The sequence below is a fragment of the Acyrthosiphon pisum genome, chromosome A3 (assembly GCF_005508785.2).
Source record: "Acyrthosiphon pisum isolate AL4f chromosome A3, pea_aphid_22Mar2018_4r6ur, whole genome shotgun sequence".
Lineage (NCBI taxonomy): Eukaryota > Metazoa > Arthropoda > Insecta > Hemiptera > Aphididae > Acyrthosiphon > Acyrthosiphon pisum.
In genome coordinates, this window is record NC_042496.1 from 21510407 (window position 1) to 21527862 (window position 17456).

The following is a 17456-nucleotide window of genomic DNA, read 5'->3' on the forward strand; positions in this document are numbered from 1 at the left end:
GACAACAACTCGAATAGAAAAATGCTTTCGAGTTAAAGGGAAGAATGCCTGTACTATATACTAATTACTCATTAAAAGTAATCGATCGTTATTAACGATAAATGATCATTGCAGTGTACCTCGAGCAGCGCGTTAATCCCGACTCACGTACATTTGGATCCAAAATGAATAAGTACACTTTAACAGCGGTGGCCAAACTTTTTTTTTTTGATCGAGATTTACTGATTATATATTTTTCCTTCGGGGATCGATTAACGTATAAAAATTATAATAATGACGTTTTTATGTTTAAGTCTAATTATAACAAATATTAATGATAATCATAGATTAATTATATAAATAATAAAATCTGTACTGCAGAAGTAAAGTAACGAAAGTCCATTTTTTAATATTGAATTAGTTCTATAATCAGAATATCCTTTTTGTGATCTTTTTAAAGGTATTAAAACGGAAGTCTAATATACAATAAATTCATCGATAATAATAAGTACACTTCCATACTTATTACTTGTAAAAAAATCGCATTTAAATATATTGATTTTCCATGGAGATACTAAGGGTGATACGGAACTTCTGGGACACAATGTATTTAAAATGTGATTTATCTGGTTATTTTTAAATTAATGGAAAAAATTGTTTGAGAATAGATTTAAGATTATATGGATATGTTCAAAAAAAAGAAATAGATCATAAAATAGTTAAGACAATTTAGAAGGAAGTTATAACAGAGGTAGCTAAAATAAAAGTTTTTTAGAATTATTAAAACTTCTGTAAATACACTTGTTGTGGATATAAATATTATGGGTAGCGAGAAGAGGGTATAGACAAAAATGTAATATTTACAGGATATAATTTGTTGCAAAATAAATGCAATAGTGGTTGTTGATTTATAATTATAATTAATTATAATTGGATGATCAACTATATGCACTATACTGTAATCTTTTTAATTAAACTTCACTTAGGTACTTTTACACTTTCATACTTATTTTAGCATCCTGTAGTTCCACAACAAATTATTGAAAAACGAGACTATGTCATTAATGAACTGGTTGAAACTGAAAAAAATTATGTTGATGTATTACAAACACTGTTAAAATGCTTTATAAAACCACTAATAAAAATAATGAAAGAAGATGACTTTTGTACAATATTTCAAGGAATAAAAGTAAGCTTTAATTAAAATCACATTTTTATTGGTTTTAATATTTTATAACGTGTTTAGGAACTTCATGAAATACATAAGGATTTTCATTTGGATTTAATAAAAGCATGTTCACAGTATAGCTCCTTAAGGCTTTCTGATGTCTTTCTTAATTGGAAGGATAAGTTTCTGGTTTATGCAGATTACTGTGCAAACCTTACAACAGCTCAAGATAGAATACAAGACATTTGCAACCAAAATGAACATATTAATAGAGAAGTTAATGTATGATTAAATATATTTGAATTTATTATTCATATTTTGTTGTATTTGTATACTTTTTTTCCTCTACTTTTAATAAAACTTGGTAATTTCATGTCTTATCTTCTTCACTTAATGCTACATATATTTATTTTAGGTTTTGGGTTATCGCAGTCTTAATTGTTATGTTTTACTTTAATATTGTATGTTTGATTTATAGTCTAAAGTCCATTGATTAGTTTCACATCTTTTATTGAAAGATTTTATAAATGGGAATTATATTTTACGGTCTTTTTAATGTTTCTAAATTACCTATTATGTTGTAAAATTTTTAGGTATACACCATCTTTTCTTGCTACATTCTTGTACAAGTACTAGTTAATTGTGTGTTTAATATTAAATAAAAAATAGTCAATTCAAATGTTGAAAATGTAGTTAAAATATATCAATAAAATTGAATTATTTTTTTAGCGTTGCCAAGAAGAAGCTAATAATGGAAAATTTAAATTACGAGATATCTTGTCTGTACCAATGCAAAGGATACTTAAATACCACTTATTATTAGATAAACTTATACATGATACTCCACAGGTATTACAACCAACATTTATAATATATTATATTTTATGTAAATTAAGAAACATTTTAATAAATTAGACACATAAAGATCTTCCGGGATTAGAATGGGCAAAAGAGTGTATGGTAGACATAGCTCAATATATAAATGAAGTTAAGAGAGATAGTGATACTTTGCAAATCATGAATGATGTTCAGGTAATAATTACTATTATTGATTATTGTAATAAAAAAATAATAATATTATAAAATGTTTTCTAATAATTTGTAATAACAGTAAAATTATAATTTTTCAGAAAAGTATTGTTGATTGGGATATTGTTGGAATGACAGAATTGAAAAACTATGGTCATTTAATTGCCGATGGTGAATTAAAAATAAAAGCCCATAATGATCAGAAATTAAAACCAAGGTATTTTAATTTGTTTAATTGATTTTAAATGTATTATTGTATTTAATATTGGTTTGATGTTGGAATTGTGCATGTTAGTATAGTACATGTTTGATGTTTAATGAACTTCTTTGCTTGAATGTAGATATTTTATTATTTTAATTTTTGTAGATATGTCTTCATTTTTGACCAAGTTGTGTTGATGTGCAAATCGATTAGAGTAAGTTAATTTTTTAGCTTTACTTTATTCATGTATTACTAAGGGCTAATATAGTTAATTATGCACTTAGATTGATTAATACTTAAGTATTTTTGTTTATTTAATTTTTTTTCATACAAAATTACAAAACAAAAAATAAATTAACAATTTAACAGTAATTAGTAATTCATATGATTAATCTTTCAATTTAAAAATAAAACTTTTAAATATAAATTATAATAGGTGTGTTTAAATATAAATCATCATAATAATTGCATTTAAATATATTTTAATATGCACACTTCATATAATTTTGTATAGTAAAATCCTTATTATACCCATACTTTAGATTTGAAAATTTAATACAAGTTTCTGCATAAGTTGTTATTGGAATTAAACAAGGGTTTTCAAACATCTTCTCTACCCAATTATATTTTATGAGCATCTGATCTAGATTTTTATGCCATTATTATATTTTTTATAAAATTATTTTAGTTTTTTTTTAACATTCCACTATTATTTAAATTATCATGTTATAATGAAATTTTAAAATATTTAGACTCAATATTAGCAATTATAATTGTTGATAAAGATGTCTTAGCTGGTTAAAAAGTTGCCCAGTAAGTCCCACAAAAAATTAACTAAGTTAAGTTTATTTTCTATTTCAATTTTAAATTTATCTAGTTTAATTTTTTTTTTTTTTGTTAACTTTTAAGTCAACTTGCCACAGTTATTTTCATTAACTTGCCCACCTTTGGATAGTCACGTGAAATTACGACCTCTTCTCAATAAAAACAATTTTTTATAAATTAATAATAATAAATGATCTATAGATAATAAAGGTAATGTATAAATATGTATATGTATATTTAAGATAAAAATATTAAAATTATATAAGAATTTTTATATCATTTTGTCATCAGTTATTAATAATTATTTCTTTGTCTTATAAAAAGAATTTGATAAAATACAAAATTTAAAGTCTTAATATAATGAAGTTAGTTTGTTTTTAATAAAGTTTATTTTATTTAAACATATTTAGTTCATTGGTTTCCAGAGTGATCAATATTCTTTTAAGCAATCACTTCTTATATCACAATATCGTCTAGAAGATTATACTAGCCGCAAATTCTTATATAGAGAAAATCGATGGTCATATCAGTTTCACATGGTTCACAAGTCAGAGAGCACTGTGTATACATTTTATGCAAGATCTGAAGAACAAAAGATGAAATGGATGAAAGCTATTCAAGATGCCATGTAAGAAAACTATACCTATATAATCTATTATAAATATTAAAAAATACTAATAAATATGATTTATTTAATTAAATTTTAATTAATAACTTTCCTTATATATATATTCTAGAGTAATAATTACAAATCAATATTTTCCAATTTATACAGAGTTTTCAAAATGTCATGTTAATTAATACGTTTTTATTATTTATTTATAAAATTAAAAATTTTAATTTAGGGATAATATTGAGCCATCAGTATGCAATTTAACAAGTCACAAATTTGTAATGCAAACTTTTGACATACCAACCGTATGTTATCATTGTTCGAAATACTTGAAAGGCTGTATATTTCAGGTAATCTATTGTTGAAATCTAATAAGTGTTATTGTTGGTACATTCTATATCTGAAAAAATATTTTATTTTTATAGGGTTACAAATGCGAAGAATGTTTTATCAGTGTTCATAAATCATGCATACCAGAATCTGGGAGGTGTGGTTTAATTAGTCCACAATCTACTACCATTCAAAACACAATGTTTTCAAATCGGTTTCCAGCAGATCATTCTAATTTCAATCAACGACACAGAGTATGAATTTATATTTTGAACTAAATAAATCTTACTATGTAAATATGGTTATTTAGAAAAAAATTTGCATTCACTCACAAATATATAATTAAAGCTCAGTTATTTCTAAAGTCACATAACAAATATACAATAGAACCTCAATTATTGCCTTTTCCGGTTAAACAGAAGGTTTTTTTAAATTAATCGATTCTTTCAAATAATAATTGTACATACCTAGTATTACAGTTTATATAAAACACTTTTTTATCTATTAGTAGTAATCTATCAGTAGATTTGAGGTAGGTTTTGATTTGTTTACATTTTTGAGAATTACAAAGCTTGAGTAGGGTGCACCATCTGGATTAATAAAATCTGTAATAGTACTTATTATGTTTATTGCAAATTTTTAAACATAATATGAATGTACGTATGTAGTAACTAGTAAATAAACTTATAAGTTTAAAAATATATTTATTAAATATATGAACAAGAAACATAATATAAAAATTAATTTTTATTGAAAAAAAATTTGGTTCTATTTAAAAAAATACAATAATTAGTAAAAAAAAATTATTTCTTATTTTAGTCACCAGATTGGACAAGAAATTGGTCAGACAATGATACTTTAACAGAACATTTGTGGTGAGTTTTATAAAATAGATATTAGTAACCTATCTAAAGCAAGGAACCTTGGGAAATAATTTAAATTTTTAATAAGTTTAAAAAAAAATATTACAAACATCAAAAGAAAAATTTACAGCTTACTGTGTATGCCGTATGGCTGCAAACTTATATAGTTAAAAGTATCATGGATTTCTATAAGTAAAAATCAAAATTTCTTATTTTTAGGATTTTGCAAATATTTTTTTTTATCAGGGTAAGACTGTCAACTTCCATGTTCAAAACTATTTGAAGACTACCAATAAACTACTACATAAAAAATGAATGTAAAATACTTCAGATTAAAATAGTACATAAAGAATTTAGACATTTATTTTCTACATTTATCTTGCACAACCACACGACCAAATTTTGCACTTTTATGATTGTGAATGATTGAATTTAGTTACAAATCCATAATAATTAATAGGTATACCTATTCAATTGAGAAGAATACTGTCTTATGATTGGTTTGTATGCATATTTTGACTGCTTACAAGGATACTAAAAAATCAGCTAATTGAAGCTCTTGGAAATATTCAGTACATTCACTTAATAAGAGTCCACAATTGTGGTAGTACATAACATCATTCGTGAATTGTGCATGAAATAGTACCAAAAAAAATAAATTAGTCCTGCAGCCCTAAAATAATTCAATACTAATTATATTTTCTCTAATGGGATTTTTACAAACATTGAGTATCCTAATTAAATTTATAAAAGTGCACAGCAAAAATGTATGCCGTATTATTATTAATGAAAATAATAGTTCAATAAATTATTTTATTCTATAGGTTTGTTGGAGAAATGGATAGAGATCGAGCAACAAATCTATTGGAGAGCGAATCAGATGGTACCTATTTAGTACGAATACGGCCTCAAGGACCTACTAGACCAGTAGAAACTGTTTATGCATTAAGTTTAAAGTAAGCTATTTTCCAATTATCTAAATATCAATGATCAAAATTAAATTTATTTAATACAATACATGCAATTATATTTAGATCCAATAACCAAGTAAAGCATATGAAAATATGTGAAAGATTAGAAGATGGAATTAGCAGTTTTTATCTATCAGAAAAACGGTTTTTTCCCAATCTAGTTGAATTAGTTAATTTTTATGAAAAAAATAGTTTGAGTGAAAATTTTACTGGGTGTGTACACTTAACATAAAATTGTACAAATAATACATTCATAATAATTATATTTAACTATTAATTTTGCAGGTTGGACATCAAACTGAAATGGCCATTTTGTCGAATACTTGCCATTGCTAAGTATAATTTTTCTCCCACTGAATCAAACCAGTTACCATTAAAAGAAGGATGTACATTGAAAATTTTGAGCAAAGAAGGGGATCAAAAAGGATGGTGGAAAGGACAAATTGGAGATAAAGTAATTTACTTTATTATATTAAAATTTTTTTATGATTATAAAACATTACAAAAATATATACTTCAATACTTATTTTCAGATTGGTTTTTTTCCAAAAGTTTATGTACAAGAACACTCACAGTGTGCTTTAAAAATTTCAAATTAAATTAGATTCTAATTCAGTTGTAACCAATGCTTTAATCCTTTTACAACCAGAAGAAGAAAATAACTTTTGAGGCTCGGGACCAAATGTAATTATCTGCAATATTTCACTGAAAAAAAGGAAATGATATATTAAGTACATTTTACAAATAATCAATGCCATACAACATGGTTATTTATTTTTAACTGTAATAAGTCTTAAAAATGTGTTATTATTCTTTTTAATAATTTCATATAAATTTGATCAATTGAAAATTCATTGAAATTTAAGTTTATTAAGATAGTGAACAATATTTTATTTTATGTGCTATATAAGGAATATATTTAATTAAATATTTATAATTTTGTAAAGTTAAAATATATATTAAATTAGTGTCTATTATTTATGTTTCAACATACCAAACATTTATATATAATATATTTTTTTACTTTTTTAGTCATACTGTAAAAAACTGTGTCATTACTTACTATTAAGCATTTTTAATTTAAATATAGCATAATTTTGTTGAAAAATGTCTATATTAATACTGCTATATAATAAAAACATATAGTAATACATAACAAATATATTGAATAAATTGTATTTATTACATAATTACTATTGAAAGCAAATAGGTAGTAACCAATACTTTTCCCTTTAATATATTAATAGACATTTAACATATTATGTTTATATTTTTAACTTTCATAGCTTGTGCCATATTTGTGTTTATTTTTATATTTAAGATAATGTTCTAAAAATAATTTGAATAAATCCAGATTTTGAAGATAGAAAAAAAATAGCAAACAAATCTTAATTGAGCCGTCACAGTGAGTAGGTATGCACATACTAGTGACCTCATTGATTTCTGAAATACTCTGTAGGTATAAGTATAATAATATTCAGTGATTATTTTATTACCTTTTTGTTTCAGAATCCAAATGTTTTTTTAGATTTATTAACTCTGCCTCGATACATTGTTGCACATGAACTTTTTCTAGTGGTAAAAATGGAACATAATGATCAATAATATGGGAATCAATTATTGCACTTTTCTTCAACCCTCCTAAAAAATACATCAATAAAAATAATAATTTTAAAATGTATTTATAAAATTACCTCTACTACATTTAAAATTAATTTTATTTCAAATAAATAGTTACAAAACTTTTACATTTAAATTACATAAAATATAAATATTTGCATGTGTTTTTAGTATAATCAATAATTTGGCTTAACAGTATAATTTCAAACTTAAAATAATTGTTAAGTATATCTTTTGATAACTATTATACATATTAAATACCAACCAACCATTGCTATACGTAATGGGAACACCATAAATCCATACTTATATTACATGAAAAATAATTTATAAACTTTAAATTTTCCTACATTTTATTGAGTTATAACTAATGTAAATACTAAATAACGATAAATTTAAGTTTTACCTTCTTCATTGAAAGCAGATTTTAGTAAAATGGTATCAAAATCTTGAACTTTCATCAACTCTCTTGAAACTCCGTTAACCCAGAGATCTAAGTACTTTTTTATAATAGAATCACTACCCGTATTAGTCAAAAATATAAAAATTGAATTCCTGTAATGTTAATAAAACAATTAGTTAGGTGTGTTTTATTAAAAAATTTAAAATCAATCATTTATTAACTTTAATGTTCATATATTAAGAAATTTAAGAAATCCAATTCTGTTGTCTTTTTTACTAAAAAAAATAACCCCTTTTTCTTATTAATAATGATTTTCTTGTATATTCAACATTGCTCAACATTTATAGTGACAGAAACTAAGCAAAATATTAATTTTTTTAATTTATTAAATAACTAGTTTATAGCATCAGACCTTATAAAACAATCAACTAATAAATTACCTAGAATCCACGGACACATCATTATTTTCAAGAATAGGTGTTAGTATGTCTAATATACCCATAGGTATATAATGGATTTCATCAAAAACAAATAAATTTGTAGCACATGATTTTATAGCGGATTTCACATCAGAATAAAGTTTTTCCTGAAATATTTATTAATATCAAGTATAAACATTTGAGTATTAAATAAGAGTGGAATAATTAAATTACATCAAAATTTAAACTTTTGATTTTCATAAATATTGAAAGTATTTAACGCTTGACTTCTTAACTTTTTAAATTGCTGTAAGAACAACTTATGTGAAATTGATTAATTTTTCAATCTTTAAAAAACTAAAAAATATAAAATTTAAAATATCTTTGTATAGCTCAAAAAAAACCAAAATATTTTGAAAACTAATAGTTCAAATACTGATTTGGCTATCCTTAGATATTCATTTTCAATAAAAAAAAAAAAAAAAAAAAATATGTAATCAATTTTGTAAAAATATATGAAAAATGTTCTTAATTATCATCAAAAACTAAACTCAAAGTTTAAAATTAAATCTTTTTTACTACACCTTAATGGCACATGATATACTAAAATAAAAATTATTTTATGATAACAAAATCAATACATTCACTGTTATGTTCAAAATTAAAATGGAATAAATCATAATATACTACTGTTTAATGTATAATATAACTTACCGGGAGGGCCTTGGATATTTTTATATATTGAGGGCACTAGCCAACTGGGAAAGTAATAAAAAAAAACTAAGTTCACTTTCTATTTTCACAAATTTCTTATTGTAATATTGTTCAATATGATATTATAGCCACCATGAATTGCTATACACAAGTCAATTTTATATACCTAACCTAACCTTTGGAACAAAATTATAGAGCTATATAATTAAAAAATATAGCAAGTTCTTCACAGCAACACGTTCATTTTGTTAGAAAAATCATTATCCTATAACATTGATTTGTATAGTTATTATTGGAAATATGAACAATATTAAAAATAAATAAAAAAATATTTTTCAATTTTAACAAGTAGTAGTGCGTGTTCTTTATTATTTAATACCTATTGGATTAGCATATACTCTGTTCAGCGAGAGAGCACGCTAATTTTGCGCATCCCTCCGCGTCACCAAGCTATCAAAACCGGTTCCCCAATGGCAGGGTGTTGCGTGGGGGAACCACATTTCGTCTGTGCGCGGCGTGGTCTCTCGCTGAACAGAGTATAGATATAAAAGTGTGGAAACTATAGAATTTTACAATAATAATTATATTATGCTGTATTTTTGAAAATATAAGTTGCTTTCGTTCATTCAAAATTCAACTGATTTTAAATTATTTTTTCTAAAAAAAAACCAAAATAAGATTTTGTTTTAAGAACAAAATTTTTTAAATCTTGGTAAAATAGAGACTTATTAGACTAATATAGTACTATTCATATAAAACATTAAAAAAACTGTACTAGAATATCTGCATTGTATATCAAATTAGAGCTTTCCAATTAATAAATATACTGTTGTAGGTATACATATAAGGTATTATATTTATTTTGTTTAATCATTAAAAAATACCTACATATTTTTTACGAAAACAATTGTCAAACTGTGAAATTATATTTTATGAAGGCTGTCGCAGTGTACCTATAGTCTATACATTATTTCATTGATATTAACTTTAATAAATTTAACACAATTCTATCTAATAATTATAATACCATATTTATAAGATTTGATTCTAGTATTGTTATAGTTCTGAATTTATGATATTAATATTGTACATGGAAAATAAAATTTCCTAGGTAAAAAACATTTTAGATTCTGAGCATAACGATGAATGTATTGAATTTACAAAGATGTTTTTTAAAGGGGCCCGTTGAAAATTATTGTGCCGGGGGCCCAATCATTAGCCAGACCAGCACTCAAACTTATAATGTAGAAGATAATAACAATAAAACTGAAATTAATTACAGTACTCTTCAAAGTCTCACAAAAAAATCAAATGTTAAAATACAAAGATAGTATTAAATTATAGTGAGAAGATCAAAATATTTAAATTTGATACAGGAATAAAGATCACTTTTCTACATTTTGTAATTATTATAGGAGATAGGATTATATCAATTAAAATAAATTATTTTAAAACCTCTCTACTTACCTTATAGTCATTTATTTTTGATTGCAAAGGAAATTTAGATCGTCCATGAATAACATGATATCGTAATTCTTTTACTTTTTCAGAATTGAACATATGTTTAGCAATTAAATCTGATAAAAAATTTTTACCAGAACCAGTGGAACCATGGAAACTCATTACTAATGGTTTTTTGTTATTTCTGCTACGATGCAAATTACCTGCCAAAGCAGAAACTACAATTTTTGATGCAATATGTTGCCCAAAAAAACTTTTTTTCATGTCATGCTCTAAATCTGTAAGAGGAATAATGAAAAACTATAGTATAGATATAAATGTAGAAAGTTAACACTAAATATACATAATAAATAAATAAAAGAATATTAATTTGTGATTCAATTTTTAGAATTTAAAGCAAAAGATATAGGTAGGTATTCAATTCTACTGAGATATCATACGATTAAAAATAAATGAAATGACAAATGTTAATAATTTACATTATGCTTGGAACTACTAATGCATTTATTGAATTATAATTATAATACTAAGTTACAGCAAACCATGAACTACAAAAACTGCATGGGTTTATAACGTAGTGAAATTAAAATTGATCAACAATCAGAAATTGAATATCTATGGAGTATTGCAATTTAGTCAAAATTGAACTATCTTTACAGTTACATAACAAACTTTCTAGTTATGTGTTATAATAAATATTAAGATATATAAAAGTTTTTATTAAAAGCTAATAGAATATTTTGGTATAAGAAGAAAAAAAATAAAATACCCTACCTATAAGTAGTTATTTATTTTTAGTTACAAGATAAGATACTGTTTAATATTTTAACTGAACTTACCTTTAATTTCAAATGTTTTAGGACATCCACCAAAATAAGGGAGTACATAGTTTGATTTATTTAGAAAGTATCCTGTCACAAAAGCTCCTACAACAAAAGTTCCTGTGATTGGATCTATTAATCCATAGACAGTTGTAGATTTAAAAAAAAATAAACTTAAGAAATGTAACAAAAAATATTTCCCACATAACATGGTACACAAATTTTATTTTAAATTATATTAGCTATAAGCAAAACTGTTGAAAAAAATATATGTTATCAAACATTAAACTAAATAATTAAAACTCTAATAATTACAAAAATCATAATATATAAGTGTTAAATAAATAATTAGAACTTTGAACTTAATAAATTGTAGGGAGTTAATTAATACTATTTATATTGATAAATACTTCTGTAGCTCTGTACAACAATAGTAGTCTATACTATAATAAGTAATAACTATCAATTATTAAGTTACGTTCAAATTTTGAATTGTCTTAACAGTTAACTGAAGTTTAAAGTCTGTAAAGTCAGCTCCCGTCACGGACTAATCTTATTTAGTACATATCAATTCTGATAAGGTAGGTAACCGGCCATTGAATAGTATTTATAATCAATTCTATTATATAGAAATCTGTAGTAACCGCATCATTGCATACTCTATTGCCTATGCAAATCATACAAGGGGTTTTAATAAAATTTTTTTTTCATTTAGTCCAGTCAAATTAGATCAAAAATCGACAAAGATCGGAAAAAATTCGCCCCCAACTGAATTTTGGTACACGCTTAAAATGTACCTTCCCAATTAACATACTACAATTCCCGACGCCTAACCCCTGTGTGTATCTCTCCACCCCCAAAAAAGGGGTGAAATCTACCCTCCTACTATTTTACTTATAACTCGTTAACCGTTGAACTCACGACAAAAAAGTATAGGACCAAAATTAAAGACCGTTAAATTTGCTATAAGAATATAATATTTTAATCACTTAAATTTTAACGTGGTAGTTTTAAGTAAACTTTTTTTCAAAAAACTGAATTTTTTTTAAATATTTTTTTTTAGCCAAAAATTATAGTTTTACACTAAAATGACCTATTAGAAAAATGATAGCCCTTTGTTTTTACATATTATACTTTTTTTTATTTTTTTTTATATTCGTTACCATAAGATTTAACGTAATTTGTTATCTACGACGTGGCGGTGTTATATCTGTACAGTTGATAATACAAACCAGTTTCGAACATGATATAAAAATTGACCAAAAGCTGAATATTGGCATACATCTACTATATACTTCATTAATGATCATACTTAAAGTTTTGACGCTTACCCTATTACAACCCCCCCCCCCCTTCAAAAGGGTGGTTTACAATGTTTTTACTTATAAATCAATAGTCTTGGAACTGACGACCAAAATATATAGAACTAAAATTAAAGACTATTACATTTACTATAATATTATAATATTTTGCATACTAAAATACAAGATAATACAAGTAGATTTTACAAGTTCAGTTATAAAAGCAACTTTTATGAAGTATATCTTTACAGTTACAGTATGTTTATTTACAATATTATTATTTATTAGATTATACTGGTAATTCTAGAATTTTTACAGAAAACATTTAAAAAATATACAATACCATATTATTTACATATAGTTACACTAAGTACCAACATTTTTATTTTATTTGGTTCCGGGCGAATGTTGTTTTGCCAGTAACCAAAAAAAAAAAAAATTGAACGCTATTTAGTATTATAGCTTACAATTATTATATATATAAATTTAAAGTAAATTCATACCTAATTAATTAAGTGGTGCAGTTTTGCTCTTTTTGCATATATGTGGTTCTTCATCGGGTTATTCGTTGTCTTCGTCTATGCCAGTAGTCCATTGTCCATCTTTATACAATTTCACGTCGTCGTCGTCATCATCACAAAGTTACTTTAAACACCATATTATGCCTTGACAAATTTTACATATTATGGAACATCGCATTCCCGCTTTTTTACAGTCACAATTTTTCTCGCATGATTTAATGCAAGCACAACTTATAACCGATAGAAGGGAGTCTGTTGCTGGTGGTTTCTTCGTAAAGATCGGAATTATTTTTTATCTACTTTTTCCCAGCCTCAGTCTAACGGATTATGTATTTTCCTACGCCAAAATTGTATTTGTAAGTAAGCTCTAAACAAATATGCTGCTTCGCTGAATCGACTGTTGGAGGAAGTCGAGAAAGTTTGACTTCTTTTTAGCGGGAAGTCACTGTTTTTCGGAATATATCATACCTGTGACGATTTAATGTATTAGTGTTTGCTGGAGCTTTAAATAATTTTAACAAGTACTTTTCTCCCGCACGCAAAATTTCCTCAAGTGTAGCTGATTCATTGTTAAAAACTAAGAATGAATCGTGTAGTTCTGGATGTGCTTGAACTGTTTTTAAATGTTTAATTTGCCCTTGTTGAAAAATAGCTGACGTTGTATTACACCCACCAATTGCATGTACAAACAAAAAATAAGGAAGTTCAACTTAAAATTGTTGCAGTAAATTTGTATAGAGTATGATCTAGTTTCCGTACTTACTTCACCTTGTTTTTTAAAAATAATCTGAGAATCATCTGGAGTTAACGTCAATAAAAGTATGAATTATGATCAAATCTACGTCCTCTCCAACTTATTTTTGTTATTTGATAGAAATGATTCTTTCGAAAAAGTTATGTCCATCGTCTCTTCTATCAATATTCTAGTACTTTTAACCAAATTTATTTTTATGTTAACATCACTATTTATGTACCCGTCAAACACAACTACGCAATTAGAGCCGTAATGCTTTTTTACGTAAATGATGTAAGCTTCAAGTATATTCCTGTACTTTAAATATTATAATATTATAGTAAAATATGTAATACCTAGTCTTTAATTTTAGTTCTATATATTTTGGTCGCCAGTTCCAAGACTAGTGATTTATAAGTAAAAACATTGTAAAACCACCCTTTTGAAGGTGGGGGGGGGGGGGGGGGGTGAGAAGGGTAAGCACGAAGGGTAAGCGTCAGAACTTCAAGTATGATCATTAATGAAGTATATAATAGATGTATGCCAATATTCAGCTTTTGGTGAATTTTTATATTATGTTCGAAATTGGTTCGTATTATCAACTGAGAGGGTAGATTTCACCCCTTTTTGGGGGGTGGAGAGATACGCACAGGGGTTAGGCGTCAGGACTTTTAGTATGTTAATTGGGAAGGTACATTTTAAGTGTGTACCAAAATTCAGTTGAGGGCGAATTTTTTCCGATCTTTTTCCTAATTTGACTGGACTAATTAGCTTAAAGGGGATTCGATACCACGATTTTCTGTTTTTGTCTAACACACACGCAACATACTATTTTAGACGTGTTTTTGCCAAACATTCCAATTGATCTATTGAAGCGATAAGAAATCTGAAAACAGATTTGAATTTGTCGTCAAGTCTACTTGAAATCTACTTTCCCACATGTTTGATATTATCCCCCAAATTCCTAAAAATGTTATATGAAAAAAAAGAGTATTTAAAAATCGTCGTAGGTATTTTAATTTAGTTAAAATCAAAAATTCAAATATGTGGGAGAGTCGTTTTCAAGTAAACTTGACGATAAATTCTATAAGTTTTTTAGAATTCTTATTGCTTCATTAGATCAATTGGTATGTTAGGCAAAAAAACAGTCTATAATCCTATATGTCACATGCGTGTTAAACAAAAACAAAAAATTATGGTATCGAATCCCCTTAATACAAAATCTGTGTTTTGTTGGAAGCTTTTTTACGATGATTCAGTTTTTAATTGAGTTATGAGCATTTTTAATTTACATTTGTTATACACGCATAACTCACTTTAAAAACTACTAACAAACACAGATAATGTTCTTACTATCAAGTTTTATAATAGGTCGACTCTAATTTTTAAGCTAACTGCATAAAACTTGAATTTCTGAGTGTACATTTGGTATGTTACGCGTTTGTAAGACGGAGACGGGCGTGGCGTGATTCATTTTCGGTCGAAAACATAGTTCACGACTTCAATCACTACGCGTAATATAACGTTTTGATATTCATTTTGAAAGCAGATTTGAATTCATCACTAAATTATTACTTATTATACATTTTTCTGACTTTTATTTTTTTTTACTTAAAAATTACTAACAAAAAGCGTAAAAAAAATAGATCATATTCATAATTCAAATTTAAATACATTAATATAGAATACAAAAAATGTACAACAGTCAAAGCATAGTAAATTCAGAGGAGAATAATTCAAATGTGCATTCAAAATTTAAATCGGAACATCCTACTGAGCGTAGTGATTGAAGTCACCGGTTGTATTTTTTGAAGAAAAAAAATGTTTGTTATTTTATAAGGTAATACATATATGGTTGACATGTGCATGCGCGTAGATTTAAAAAGATTTACATATCCGGTCACTATGGATGTCTCTATGCCTTATGGCCTATACAACGTGATCACTGCAGGGTTGGGATTTTATAGCATTTGCATAATATTTCTTATGAGATGCTTAAAAAATAGCAGAGTAAGCTAAAAATGTGTTTTATCATACAGAGAACTCAAATAAAAAATTTTATTTTGCATATTTTGCATTTTTTCCTGTTTTTGAATCAAAATCGGTCTTATTTTATGAAATTATATTTTAGCAAAGGTGTTTTTAGATTTTTGTAAATAGTATTATTACGATAATTTCGTATTAGGTCTTTAGTTCTAATTTTTGTTATCTGTTGATTTTGTTTAGTTTTTTTGTCGATTTCTACTGCAATTATTAATCGTATAAAGTAATATCTGCATACGCGTAGGTAAAATGATAGACATATATATCCGGTCACTATGATGCCCCTATAATATAACGTTATCGGTACTAAAAATTACGCACACTAATTTTCATTTACTTTCAACACATTCACAAGACCCATATGAACTTAAATATAAAATGCCTAGTTTTCACTCCTTAAAATGGATTACGGTCCAGCTCCCTTAAGTAATATACAACTAATATAGCTCAAAAATTATAGTTAGAAGAATATAAACAGATTAAATTTAAAAAAAACCATTAAACTATATAGTAAAGCCAGCATCAAAAATAAAATTACGCCACGTCTTTTTTTGTCAAAAACTACTGTCTCTAATTCCAACGGTACGTGCCGACAATTATCACGATTTTTATTCTGAAAAAATATTCGGATTGTCCGTAATATATACAAGGAAACGGTCGAGCCACATTTTTAATTTTTGTAATTTAAAATGCAATACAAATTGTAAAAAATTCAAAAATTCAGAATTTCAAGCTTAAATATTTAATTAACTAAATACAATTTTAAAAATGTACCTCGACCGATGCCTCATAGATGTTGTGGAAAAAAAGAATATTTTGTCAGAATGCAAATCGAGTTAATCGTTGCGACGTATTTTGGAATTAGAATCGTGTGTTTGAGTGAAAAATAAACATTTTTTCATGATCACAATATTACATACTGATTTGTGCGTGCGAGTGCGTGTGAGAGCCCTCTGTACCGCTACAATTGACCCGCATGGACGCCACACACATTAATAATCATTTACGACTAACACATAGATCTAGGGTGGCGACAACGAGATTAGAAATTGCCTAAATGATTCTCCTTAAATCAATGCGATGGCGAGACCCCTTAATAATAATTTTAATAGTGTGCAATTAGTGTTGAGAATGGATTGGAGATTAAAAGGAGAATTGAAAGATCTAAGAGAGTCGATTAGAGCAAGACGTTTGGACTGTAGAGCAAGGCACATAAATAATATGTGCCGAAGGTCACAAATACATTCATTAAAATGAAGTGTACATAGTGGGGATTGGGGAATCATTTAGACCGAGTTTAAAAGAGTGACTTAAGATGTCCCACGTGTAATCGATTAAATTTAGTAATACATGGTCTGAGTAAAACTAGGTTATTGAACCAGGTGTATTTAGAAATGTTGGGTGTAATGTTTCTATATCTTGCGTCAAAGTTGTCGGGTA

General features: G+C 26.1%; 2 protein-coding genes across 3 annotated transcripts in view; one reads left to right on the forward strand and one right to left on the reverse strand.

Annotated features, from left to right (window-relative positions):
- Positions 1 to 7140, forward strand: part of LOC100163912 (protein vav) — a 10586-nt gene extending 3446 nt beyond the window's left edge. Inside the window, exons 5-18 of one of the 2 annotated variants that reach the window (XM_008180634.3) lie at positions 995 to 1168; positions 1226 to 1429; positions 1877 to 1996; positions 2063 to 2179; positions 2278 to 2393; positions 2544 to 2592; positions 3629 to 3831; positions 4049 to 4166; positions 4242 to 4400; positions 4966 to 5021; positions 5834 to 5965; positions 6044 to 6193; positions 6266 to 6434; positions 6514 to 7140. In XM_008180634.3, coding sequence (XP_008178856.1) covers positions 995 to 1168; positions 1226 to 1429; positions 1877 to 1996; positions 2063 to 2179; positions 2278 to 2393; positions 2544 to 2592; positions 3629 to 3831; positions 4049 to 4166; positions 4242 to 4400; positions 4966 to 5021; positions 5834 to 5965; positions 6044 to 6193; positions 6266 to 6434; positions 6514 to 6579 — 1833 coding nt within the window. In that variant the 3' untranslated portion in view covers positions 6580 to 7140. Of the gene's footprint in view, positions 1 to 994; positions 1169 to 1225; positions 1430 to 1876; positions 1997 to 2062; positions 2180 to 2277; positions 2394 to 2543; positions 2593 to 3613; positions 3832 to 4048; positions 4167 to 4241; positions 4401 to 4965; positions 5022 to 5833; positions 5966 to 6043; positions 6194 to 6265; positions 6435 to 6513 lie in introns of both variants that reach the window. The other variant, XM_001946029.4, reaches the window with a different exon arrangement.
- On the reverse strand, positions 6227 to 12472 carry LOC100161851 (torsin-1A). The gene is made up of 6 exons (XM_016801059.2): positions 11437 to 12472; positions 10604 to 10875; positions 8444 to 8589; positions 8007 to 8155; positions 7477 to 7621; positions 6227 to 6685 (listed from the first exon to the last, which is right to left on the reverse strand). The coding sequence occupies exons 1-6, from the start codon at positions 11627 to 11629 to the stop codon at positions 6571 to 6573; spliced, it is 1020 nt and encodes a 339-aa protein (XP_016656548.1). The 5' UTR covers positions 11630 to 12472; the 3' UTR covers positions 6227 to 6570.
- Positions 12473 to 17456: the final 4984 nt, after the last annotated feature.